General features: G+C 48.3%; 1 protein-coding gene across 1 annotated transcript in view; it reads right to left on the bottom strand.

Annotated features, from left to right (window-relative positions):
* Positions 1-5112: 5112 nt before the first annotated feature.
* The window catches only part of TNN (tenascin N), a 42451-nt gene continuing 35006 nt past the window's right edge, over positions 5113-12557 (bottom strand). Inside the window, 5 exon segments of the mRNA XM_030573334.1 lie at positions 5113-5276; positions 6755-6918; positions 7984-8151; positions 9555-9651; positions 11674-11825. Coding sequence (XP_030429194.1) covers positions 5130-5276; positions 6755-6918; positions 7984-8151; positions 9555-9651; positions 11674-11825 — 728 coding nt within the window. The 3' untranslated portion in view covers positions 5113-5129.

Here is a 12557-nt window from a genome sequence, read left to right as displayed (position 1 = left end):
ACCACATCTCCACACCTCTCCCTCCCGCCTAGAAAGTCTGAAGCACCGCCAAACAGCTGTTAGGTGGCAGGAGGGGGCAGGAAGCACTGGGAGTGTACGGGAGGATCAGGGATGCAGCATGCTGGGGGCAGGAGAAGAAGGTGAGAGCTTGGCTGCAGAGCACCCACTAATTTTTTCCCATGGGTGCTCCAGCTCTGGAGAACCCACGGAGTCGGCACCTATGACTCCTGGTGAAAGATAGGAACCCAAAATAATCAGGCAAAAATAAACTTCCATCCAGAGCTACACATAAATATGTGGTTCTCATTTTTTGCGGAGGGCCCCATTTTGGAAAGAAATAGAAACTGCCAGATGTCAGAACAAAGCCTGCCTCACCTATTGAATTCTTCTGAATTGACAGCCCTCCCTGAGGTCCAGCTTTTGAACTGGACCAATTTTGCCTCTCAGATTTGCTCAGCAAGCTGCTGGCAGCAGCTGACCCTCCTGCTCTGTGAGGAGAGATATATGAATTTCTCTATCAGATGTATCTAAATTTAGTTCAGTGACATTGTGCACCTTTACAATACATTTTACCAACTCAGTATGTATATGCTGCCTTTGGATTTTGCTCTAGAGTCAGCAGTGGCTGAAATTATAGCCTCATTTGCCACACACTGTCCCTTACCCAGCCCCAATTGCACCTGCTCATATCTATACAGTTCCCTGAAATGGATGAGTTAGTGGAATAGCTCATCACATACAGGCCTGTGTAGGGTTGTCACATCACCATAGTAAAGAGTCACTTACCTGAAACTCTCTGACACACCCATATGCTCACCAGACATTCTCCTTTCTTTAGGTATCTTTGATTCAGTGGCTGGGGAAACATGCTGTGGGCTTCCAAGCCTCTCTGGGTAACTGTAATAGCACCTTGCTAAGTCCCTAGTTGCTGGCCTCTGTTCACACAGCTTTAGACTTTGAAACATCAGACCAGTAACTGGGGAAGTGGTGAATAGAGGCCTAAGTCCCCAGCTGGTGGGAATCAGCATTGAAGCTAATAGAGCTATGCTGATTTACAGCAGCTGAAGAGCTGGTCAGAGTCTTTAGACCCTGGAAAGCACCCATCTGTGTATTGTCCCAGATCCACAATGAGCATGTTAAACAGTTATACACTTTTGGCCCTCTGAGGATAGAGCAGGTATGAAGAACTTTTCTCAGAGTGAGGAACTGCAGCAGTTCTGTGTGCTGATTTCTCCTCTCCATGGCCTGCCTTGGCTGCACTGCGCTGAGAGGAGCAGTGGGGTGAGGGCAGGAGAGCTGTGAGCAGAGGCGGCTCTATGTCTTTTGCCGCACCAAGCACGGCAGGCAGGTGGCTTTTAGCAGCATGCCTGTCGGAGGTCCGCTGGTAACATGGATTCAGCAGCACGCCTGCAGGTGGTCTGCCAGTCCTGCACCTTCGGCATACCTGCTGCAGAATTGCCACGGAAACCACAGGACCAGTGGACCTCCCGCAGGCATGCCACCAAAGGCAGCCTGACTGCTGCCCTCACAGTGACCAGCAGGCCACCCCACACACACACAGCTTGCCGCCCCAGGCACACGCTTGGCGCGCTGGTGCCTGGAGCTGCCCCTGGCTGTGAGCTAGAGAGGAGGAAGGAGCCTTGGCTGCCTGCTCAGAAGCCCTGAGAGCAGCCAGCAGGGGCAACAAAGCTGGTGCCACAGCTCATTACCTGCCTGCAGCTCTGCTTAGAAGTGACATTTCCACTGGAGCAGCTCAGAGTGACAGCAGGGGCTAATGTCTCTCTGGGTGACCCTTGTTAGGCAGGAGGGAGGGGACAGTGGGAATCCAGGAGACCCCTTTTGCAGGAATAGCCCCTGGCAGGAGCTGCCTTTAACCAGCAGCCTTTCTAACTGCCTTCCCTCCAAAGCACTGGAAGGCATTTTACTCAGAATAAGCCACCACCCACCCACACTTGGGGCAGGTAATCCTTTCCAAGGTTGCACCTGTGTTGGGCCCACTGCTAGGGTGAAACTGGCAATGCTCCCTGAAGCTACAGCAGCCCTGCCTTCCATGACAGATGTTGGCCCATATGACTCACTCATGCTGCCTCCCCAGAAACTAAAGCCCTGAAGAGCTCTTGGGGTTACCAAGCTCAGCCTCCTTTCAACCCCACCCCCCAAAAGCTGTCTCTAGCAGCTCATTTGAAGGGGATGAAGGGATCATATAACCCTATGCACTGTTAATTTCAAGCTCCAGCCTTGCACGCAGTGAGAGCAGGGGCTGGGAAAGCTCACATTTGTATATACAGCTTCCCTCCACCCGCTTTCTTCCCCCTGACTTTCATGCTGAACCCCAATTCTGGAGTTAGCTGGAGCTTGTGGCTTTGGTGGGTTCCCCCAGGACGGGCATGGTAATTACCACTCATTGCTCCATACACACCTGAAAGGCAAACTATGTATTTCCGTGGCAATGAAACCATTTCTGAGTTGTAGGAAAGTGAGATTGAAATGTACAGAGAGCGGTTTTGAAAGCGCTTAGTAAAGGCCTCACCCCCTTCCCAGGCTGGGTGTTGTGGGGAGGAGCAGAAGAACTATCCCCTCTGGCTTGGCGGGGGAATGGAGGAGGAAAGAAAAGGGGCCCAAGCAACATAAAGACACCGTAAGATAAATGAGAATCATACCCCTTGTGGTCTCATTTACACCAGAGCAAAGTAGGTGTGAAAAGCTCCCACTAGGGCAAAATTTTTGTTTAGAAGTGTCTTTATTGGTCATATTTAAGGGGCTCCGTGTGATCCGTGAATGATTCATGAGTCCTAGGCATTCTTTCTATTTAAGAACCATTTCAATTCAGCATTATGAACTAGAAAGAGACACCGATTCACAGGATGCTCATGTTCCAACTGGCACAGCTGATTAACCCTTTGGGGTAGTGATTGAATGTGACTGGCTCCCACCAGTCTTGGTGAGCTGGTTCTTCCCCCTGTTGGCTGCATCGTGTGCTCCGGGATCTGAGCTTTTCTTCACAAGCGAATGATGTCTCACCCTTAAGGCTGTGAAGAAAAACTTCACCTTGTGAACTGGTTGTAAACCCATGCAGTACTGCCTTTCTTAATCTGCTGGAAACACCAGGTCAAAGAATCATGTGAACTTACCCTTGTTCATGTCAGTGTGCTAATTCCGAGGCCTAATGATGTCCATTTAAATGTCACCATTGTAATTATTTCAGCACTGATGAAAAGGATGCAAGGAAAGAGAGGGACAGTCAGGCCAGGTTTACACTACAGACCTATATTGGTATAATTATGAAGCACAAGGGTGTGAAAAATCCAGAGCCTTGAGCAGTACAGTTAAACTGACATAGTGCTGTCCACACAGGAGGTTTTGTCAACAGGAGCGTTTCTCCCGTCAACACAGCTACCAGCTCTTGGGAAGGAGGATTAACTACACTGACGGGAGACCCCTCCTGTCAGCACAGGAGTGTCTTCACTTAAGTGCTACAGCGGCACAGCTGCACTAGTGCTGTGTGTGAAGACAAGCCTCTTCCTGTGAAAATTCTTCAGAGTCACCTGTGAGTGACATCTTATTTTGGCATCGTGAGCAGACAGAGCTTAGGATAGTTCAGCCACCTTTTTCTGCCCCTCCAGCTCTTTGTGAAGCCTGCATAGGAGCTTGTGAACATGAATATACTGTACTCCCTCCTAGACATTTGTTTTGGCTGGAAGACACCAGCCTTCCAAAGGTTACAATTAAATTATACAGAAGGATTTTAGCATAAAAAGACATGGAGCTGGAATTAGAGGACCCAAGACAACAGAGTTTAAACCAGAGTTGATTAACTTTACCAGCAGTTTAACAGAAAGCATTTCATGATGCTCAACGCCTGTAGTGGTGGGACTGTACCTTTAAGAGTAGAGAACATTCTGCATCCAGCACTGAGAGGTGAAGGAAGAAGAGACCGGTATTGCATAGACCAAGAAGAGAGAGGGATGAGTGAAGAGATATCTCTCCTGTGAAGAATTAACTGTTGTATTCAAAATAATATTTAGTACTTAATTATCTTCAAAGCCAGCATTAACTAAGTAACACGCAAAACACCCCTCTGAGGTAGGTTGGTGACTATTATTCTCCCCATCTTGCAGATCAGAACACTGAGGCAGAGGGATTAAATGAGTTGTCTGAGGTCACCAAGAGAATCCTATTCAGAGAACTCAGGTGCTCTCAGCTATTCTGATGTTGATGCCATCTGACAACAAATCCCTTATTGGTACATATTCCTCATTCCAGTCCTGAGGGGTGAGCAACAAATAAACCTGAACTCAGGGGCCTCATAACCAATGGCTTTAAAGTGACATTGTTAGGTTTAATTTAGATGGGAAATGTAGGTTTTTATAAAAAAGCTTATACAAAAAACTTAAAACTAGGTGAAATGTTCCCAAGTTGTTTTTAAAATTCCAAAAGAAGCAGTGTTTGAAAACCAAATCTTTCCCCACAGCGTAGACAACCCAAGGGCTGTGGCATTGTGCTAGCACATGAGAATCTGAAAGAGAAAGTGATTAGAGGCTGATTATTAATAAAAATGAAGCGCAATGGCCCCTTTTCATCATCCAAGCTGGCAGCCGGGAGAAGAAAAACACAGAGCAAAAACAGAAGCAAGTAAACTAGACTCTTAACTTAACATTTTAACTCCACAATGCCCCCTTGAGGCCTGAGAAGTTACAGTAGTAGCTGGTAGCAATATCTAGTAGTGAAGGGCATTTGCAAGTATAGGGGTCAGCAACTTGGGTTGTGGGAAGCAGCAGCATGAGTTTAAAGCTTGCTTGTAAGGTTCATAATGATCAGGGAAAATAGGTTACCTATGTGCACTGGACCAGTCAGGTCCTTGTCGAGTTCAGCCAATCAGGATAGCTGTAAATGTTAATATTTGCCATCAGTCCCCTCCCACTCTATGACTGGTGACTTTTGTCAATAGCCTCCAAATGCTTAAAGTAGGCTGGGTTGTGAACCTAGAGAGCTCTGAGCAGGGGCTGAAGCAGGCTGGGCATTGGTTACATAAGTACTGGAACAAGCTGTTCAAGTCCTTACACTTTGTTACAAAACAATGGAATTCCATTGTCAGGAATTGACAGGCTCGGCCCTGCTTGGAGGCCATTTTAGGCCATGGTCGTCTTCCTCTTCCCTGCCTGAGACCTTTTTTTCCTCCCCAGGACTGGTTCATTGCTGGACCATTGAGGACGGATCTTCATTTCAGTGTAAGGGATGGAGAACAAATGGCCTTTCCATGGCGCCCAGTTGACCCCCTGGAAAGAGAACAGGGAATTCCCTTTATTAAGCATGTAAACCCTGGGGAGGTGGGGGACTAGGATACTAGAATACATAACTCAGATATTGGGAGGGTTATTATTTATTTGGACTTCTACCATAATAAGAAGAGGAAGTCACTACCAGCCTTCTGGACTCACCTAACACAAGTTAATATATATTAAGTTGGGCACCCACCAGGATTGAACCCCCTACATGCCTAACACATACAGAGACCTGTGTAAATAGATGTATTTTGTGTCATCTCTGAAATAGTCCCAGTCTGTTGGTGTCAGGGCAAGTTTCTGAGATGGGAGCCCATTTCTGAGCTGAGGTTCCCCTTGTGGAGCGTGTTATACTGCCAACCACCACCCCCTTTGAAAATTAGGAAGTTCCAATTCAAACGTTCCTGCCCATTGGCAACTGTACCAGCATGGCATAAGAGAGAGGTGGTTTCTCAAGGTGTGTCTACACTGCAGCTGGGAGGTGTGATTCCCAGGCCCCAGACAGACAGACTCACGCTAGCTCTGCTTGAGCTAGCAAGCTAAAAATAGCAGTGGGGGCATTGCAGCACCGGGAGATGCTGAGACTGGCCGCCAGAGTCCAAGCCTGCCTGCTCCCACCCCTGCCCCCAGTCCAATGTCAGGTGCCTAGTCCAAGCCACCGCCCATGCCACCCACCCTGCTTCAGTGTAGACATACCCTCAAGTAGCAAGGTCCCATGCCATCTGTGGCTTTATAGGTTAAAAGTGCCACTTTGAATTCAATCCTGAAACCAATGAGCAGCCAGCGCAGAACATGGGGCAGCAGTGACGTGTTGCCACCACCTAATTAGGTGGGCCCCTGGCCTGAGCATCACATATACAGCGCTTTTCATATGCAGCTTGTCTGAGATAATGCCCCAGCCTTTTACCTCTAGAGACAAGGGTTCAAATCCTGGCTTAGAACACGAGAGAGGTTCCACTACTCATGCTGTCCTTGCTCTCTGGATGAACACAGGATTTCAGTCTCCCATGGCTGTCAGTCCAGCACCACTAAATTCACTGTTCAGTACTGTGATCAGCTAGCTAGTGGCAGTGTGTCTGCAGCTGTGTTTCAAATGATGGAACTGGAACCACTCAGTGTGCGTGTGTCTGTCTGTCTCATAGGCCCTATACCGATTACTATAAATGGACACTCGTTTAGTTCAAGCAGTAGGCTGTGCTGTCTGGGCTGAATGCTGCAAGTTCCATCCCTGCAGTCACTCTGAAGTTACAGGTGACCATGGTGGGTACACTAGTAACAACTGTGAGGTTCCTATGCTGCCACGGGTTGATTACAATACACCCTTTTTAAAGGAAAGAAGTATGCCTGGTCTGTAACCATTGGATGAGTCTGGACAGCCCTTCCTGACTGAGGCACCATCTGAGCTGTCCAGCATCAGCTGTCCCTGAAGCTGGTGAGAAGAAGCATACATGCTGCAGAACCCTGGCACTTGCCTCACTGTGCTTGTTTTCTTCATATTTGCCATTGAGGTTAGCTAAGTGGCAGTTCTTGTACCACCAAGCGCCATGGTGCGACCTCGCACAGTTGCTCAGAGCCACATCATTGTCCCTGTCCCAGGTGGTGAATTTCCAGCCATTGTGATAAGTCAGCGCATCCCCTAAAAGAGGGAAGAAGGAGACGTTAGGCACAGCAATCTGGGGATGCCACTATCAGACTGTTGGAGGGGGAGGTGCTAGGAAGGTGCAGTTCCACAAAGTTGGAGATCCCCAGAGGGTGGGAGTGAGGGTTGGAAGGGATGGGGCAGGGTAGGTGGTAAATGGGACGGGTGAGAAGATTGGAAGCCAAGGGCACAGGCATCATCATGGCAAGGAATACCTGTAGTACAGATGGCAAAGGCCATTATATCATCAGGATGGGAAGTAATGCTGGATGAACTCCCAAGGAGTCTGAATTCCAGTTCAATTGAGGATCAGGTTGCTGTTTCTCCCCACATAACCCTCCTCCTTCTCCCCACCTCCCAATGTTGTCTTCTTTGATTGGGAATGCCCAACAGCCCCTCCAATGTCTTCACAGACTCATCTGCTGGAACCACTCCCTACTCTGGATTCTTCAGCAGGTGGCCTGCTGGCAGAGGCAGCTCCAGGCACCAGCGCAGCAAGCGTGTGCCTGGGGCAGCAAGCCATGGTGGGCAGCCTGGCGGTCACGATGAGGGCAGTAGTGAGGCAGTTTTCGGTGACGTTTCTGCGGGAGGTCTGCCGGTCCGCAGCTTCAGTGGCAATTTGGCAGCGGGTATGCCAAAGGCACGGGACCGGCAGATCATCCACAGAAACACCACCGAATCTACCTGACTGCAACGCCTGGGGCAGCAAAAAACATAGAGACGCCCCTGCCTGCTGGGCCTGCTCCCCCAATCCAGTCTGAGTACAGTTCCATGGGTCTCCTCCCTCTTCTCTGCCTCTTTATCCAGTGGCAGGTTAGCCATACTTAGTCCCCCCCCTTCTCAGGAGATGACTTGGCAAGCCCACTCCCGAGGTCCAGCCAGAAATACCAATGTATATTTCTCTCCTCAGAGAAGCACCAGGAAGCAATCTGGCTTATAGGACTTCTAATGCATCCCAGTCTATTCCAGCCCACATGCTGATGGGGAAACAAGTGTCCCAGATTCTAGTGCTTGCTTCCATTATGTGAGACCGAAGAAGCAAGGATACAAAGCATTCCTTACCGGCAGTGCCTTGGTAATTCCCCACAGAGAGCCTGTACTTATCCTTGCTTGAAGCCACCTGGAAGAAGTCATAGACAGCATAGACAGAGTCATTGGAGGTTCGCAAATCCACCCGGATCTCATATTGGATGGGAGTACTGCTAGTGAGGTTGTGCAGCTTGTCAAGACCTGGGAGAAGAATCCAAGGTAATTATTCTATAGAGCAAGGGTCGGCAATCTTACAGAAGTAGTGTGCCGAGTCTTCATTTATTCACTGTAATTTAAGATGTTGCGTGCCAGTAATACATTTTAATGTTTTTAGAAGGTCTCTTTCTATAAGTCTATAATATATAACTAAACTATTTTGTATGTAAAATAAACAAGGTTTTTAAAATGTTTAAGAAGCTTCATTTAAAATTAAATTAAAATGCAGAGCCCCCCGGAGCAGTGGCCAGGACCCAGGCAATGCGAGTGCCACTGAAAATCAGCTCATCTGCCGCCTTCGGCACGCGTGCCATAGGTTGCCTACCCCTGCTATAGAGGGAAAACAAGTATCAAAATTCATTCACTTTCTCTGTTCCAAGGTTTCTTCTTGCCACATTTGTGGTTAAATCAGTGGTTTGCTCCTTCTCATCCCACCTTCTCCCCCCACTTGATCCCGAAGTTACATCATACTGATAAGGATGAGTTTGCACCATTGTACGTGGTTTCATGGCAGCAGAGTGTGACATCAGAAACACAGGAATATGATGTCACTGCTAGATCAAGGAGAATAATCCAGACTCTGAAGGAACATTTACTATCTCTAAGCAAATCTAAAGACCCCCAACCACTGTCATATCTAGGTGCTGAATTCCCCAATCTAAGCAGAGTCAGCTGAAACAGCAGGAGACACCGAAAATGACTTGCCAAGTACAGTACTTTTTGTTCCTATTCTTCATGTTTCAGCAAATGCCATGTTCTCCTTTAAATCAGTGCACTAGTATCTTATGACTCCTCTCCTGGTACAGGATCGCAAAACCCCTGAACTGAGCCTTTTCTGAAGTATGGAAAACATTGGTTCACACTGAAGCCACGTCCAGACTAGGTATTAAAATCGATTTTAGATACGCAACTTCAGCTACGGGAATAACGTAGCTGAAGTCGAATTTCTAAAATCGAGGTACTCACCAGTCTGGACGGCGCGGCATCGATGTCTGCGGCTCTCCGTGTCGATTCCGGAACTCCGTTCGGGTTGATGGAGTTCCGGAATCGATGTAAGCGCGCTCGGGGATCGATACACTGCGTCCAGACTAGACGCGATATATCGATCCCCGAGCAATCAATTTTAACCCGCCGATGCCGCGGGTTAGTCTGGACGTGGGCTGAGTGAAAGCCCGATGTTCAGTGGGCACTGGATTTGATTAATTTGCCTATGCACTTCCAAGCAAGAGCAGAAGCAGACAAGCCCAAGGCTGTACCTATAGTATTTCCACCCTGACTGTAGACCTGAGAAGTCTGCATATTTCAGATAAGCATCAAAATGCCAGCCAGCCTCTACAAAGCCTGTCTTTAACTGTCCACCCTTCATCTGTCACATACAGATACAGTACCGAGCCAAAATTCCCCCAGGGGATCTCCAAAGCCTTCGACGTAATTCCTCCAGCGCTTGTAGAAATCCAGCTGCCCTGTGTTCCGCCTCTGAAACACCTGCAAAACAAGCACTGCTGCCTGAGTCATGAGGATAATTTACCCAATTGTTCATTTTCTGAGTGTGGAATATTCACTAGCAGATGGCAATTTCCTCCCATTTATCCATGATTCCAAACTGGCCACAGAGAAGGGGCGTTAATGAATGTTCAGAATTCAAGCTGTTGGAAAAATGGGATTGGCCAGGTGATTTCACATGCTTTTTTTTTAAAAATGTTCCCTGATTAGTTAAGCACACAAGCTCTTCCAATGCATACACTTGTGTCTGTAAATTTAAATTTTGCTTTCCACAAATGTTTGCCCTATTATAACTCAAATCACATTCATGTTTGTGGATAGTGAGGATAAAAGGAACACAAACCTCCCAAATGTGGTATAAACGTCTATATAAACAGGAACTAGCTATACAGTAGGACCAACAAGAACTTCTTTTTTTTACATGTGAATGAATATTCATGGGAAAGTGTTTGCATTATTCAGCCTTCACTAAAATAAAAAAAAAAGAGAGAGATGAAGATAATCTTACTCTTGTGGAGAATGGGGTCACTGCACAGACAGACACTCCCAGAATCACACAGTCTTATGCTCCTGCCCAGGGCCAGCTGCAGGCACCAGCTTAGCAAGCAGGTCCTTGGGGTGGCCACTCCGGAGAGGGGCAGCACTTCCAGGTATTCAGTGGCAATTCGGCAGAGGGTCTCTCGCTCCCGCTTGGAGCGAAGGGCCTCCTGCTGAATTCCCGCAGATTGCAATTGCAGCTTTTTTTTTTTTTTTTGGCTGCTTGGGGCGGCAAAACCCCTGGAGTCGGCCCTGCTCCTGCCCTTAGGTCATGGTTTCTGTTATGTGGCCAGCAGTCCACTAGGAACTGGACTCAAGACTGCTTGTTCATTTTACATGAGCCACCATGCAGTTATCAGGTGGTAAGGAAATTCAGTCATTAACACCTTTGGCCTGACTGGAATAAAGGATCAACCAGTGAAATACTTTGTATCTCAGTGAACCTGACCCAGTCCCCAGCCACCACACCTGTGATTGGTGTTTGCCCCACATCAGTTCCAAAAAGGTTAAGGAAGCTGAGAAAGGGCCCGATAGTGAGATAGGCCACATGAGGGGATTAGGCTGGAGAAGCAACTCCTGATTGGAAGATGGAGCTCAGCTGAGCAGGTGGGGGGCTGGGCTGGGTTAATACAAAGCCAGGAAGCTGGCAACAGAAATAGCTGCAGTGAGGAAGTCTGCATCCACCTTCTGTGTATTAGAGAGAGAAGGAGGGAGACCAGGGAAAGAGTGGGACCCAGGCCTTCAGGGAAGGGTGTACCCGGGAGAGAAAAGGGCGGAGAAGAAAGCCTACTGGAGGCAGAGTGGGAAGCATCCCAGAGAGAAAGCAACAAGGTTGAACACTGAGCAGACTTTGGCTACATGTTGCAGGGGCCCTTGACTGGGACCTGAAGTAGTGAGTAGTCCCGGGTTCCCCTACCTGCCACTGACAGAGTGGCAGTGCCTGCACAGCAGGCCTAGTGAGACTTCATACCCCAGAAGGGAAAACCACATAATGATCTGGCCAGACGGCTGAGTCCTGAAGACAAAGCTGCAGCTCCTGAGCAAGAGGTGGGCTGCAGAGTGAGGGAGAGAACAATGGAGAGAGAGACCACAAAAGGAGGAGTTGGACCTGGAAGAGAGCTAATCCCCAGAACAGCCAGGAGGAGACGCCACCTGCAGTGAGTAGAGCATGCCATGACATCACAACTGACATCCTCATTGGCAGTCTCAGCAGAGGCCAAGGACTGAACAGGCATACAGGCAACTATCTCCTTGCTCCTAAAGATGGTACTTCCCAGGCAAGAGTTGAGAAACACTGATGTGGAGCTGCAGAGTCAGAGGAGGGATACTTCCAGTGTTGCTGCCTATGCCATGCCTGTGCTGGCCATAAACAGAAGATTTCATTCTCCAGGGACGTCAGTGCAGTGTTAGAGTCACTTGATTTTTTTAAAAAGTAAACAGATGTGCAAAGACCCCAGCACCACTCACTATCCATCCGCCTCCATCGGTGGTCATGTCGCAGTACACCTGCATGGGCGTGCCAGCATCACCATTCAGATAGATAGTATACATGCCACTGGTAGCATTCCCATTTTGCTGGGTCTGGCTGCAGTCAGCAGGATATGGGTAGAGGAAGACAACTGTGGGAACAAGACAGGGAAAAACTCACATCAGCAAGTCTGAAAAGGAAGCGGGAGAGGCGTTCCCAATTGTGTCTCCTAAAAAGAATGTGGTTTGAACAGGGGCACAAGAACAATGATAGCCTTAGGCTTATGGGATCATATAGAGTCCTGCACCATATGCACACCCACAGGCACCTGTCAGCTGGAGCACAAATCTGGATGCCCTGGGTCCTGCCATGATCCGGTAAAGACTGCCCTCCACCTAAGCTGCATATTAGCTTTACCTGCTGTCTACCTGGCCCAGGAATAGGGTCACTGGAAGCTGCAGGAGGGAGCCTGGTCCTTGAGAGGATCTCAGGGAAAGGGATTTTTCTGGAGATCGTGAAGTCATAGATGTGTAGTAAGTACTGGCTCTCAATGTAGAGGGAGCTCACTAACCTCTCCCCACTTGCACCATTTATCCACAATGGGCAATCCTTTGTGACCTTCCCCAGTAGGACAAACTCCTGCATCACATTGGCATGAAAGGCACCTTAACAGGATACCATTTTGATGCAAGTTTCCTGTACCCAGTTAGTGAATTTGGGTACCTCTTGAATGCCACAAGCAGTGCTTGCAAGATATGAGATGCCCCCATGCTACTGGGATGATGCAAGCAGATCCAAAGTTGGTGATCGACTTTCCTACCTCCAATCAGCTTTTCAGAATCAGTCTATCTACTATACTCAACTGGTAGGCTCTGCAGCAACA

Source organism: Gopherus evgoodei, chromosome 8, assembly GCF_007399415.2.
Source record: "Gopherus evgoodei ecotype Sinaloan lineage chromosome 8, rGopEvg1_v1.p, whole genome shotgun sequence".
Taxonomy (NCBI): domain Eukaryota; kingdom Metazoa; phylum Chordata; order Testudines; family Testudinidae; genus Gopherus; species Gopherus evgoodei.
The sequence above is the reverse complement of the archived record's forward strand: the minus strand, read 5'-3'. Positions and strand labels throughout refer to the sequence as shown.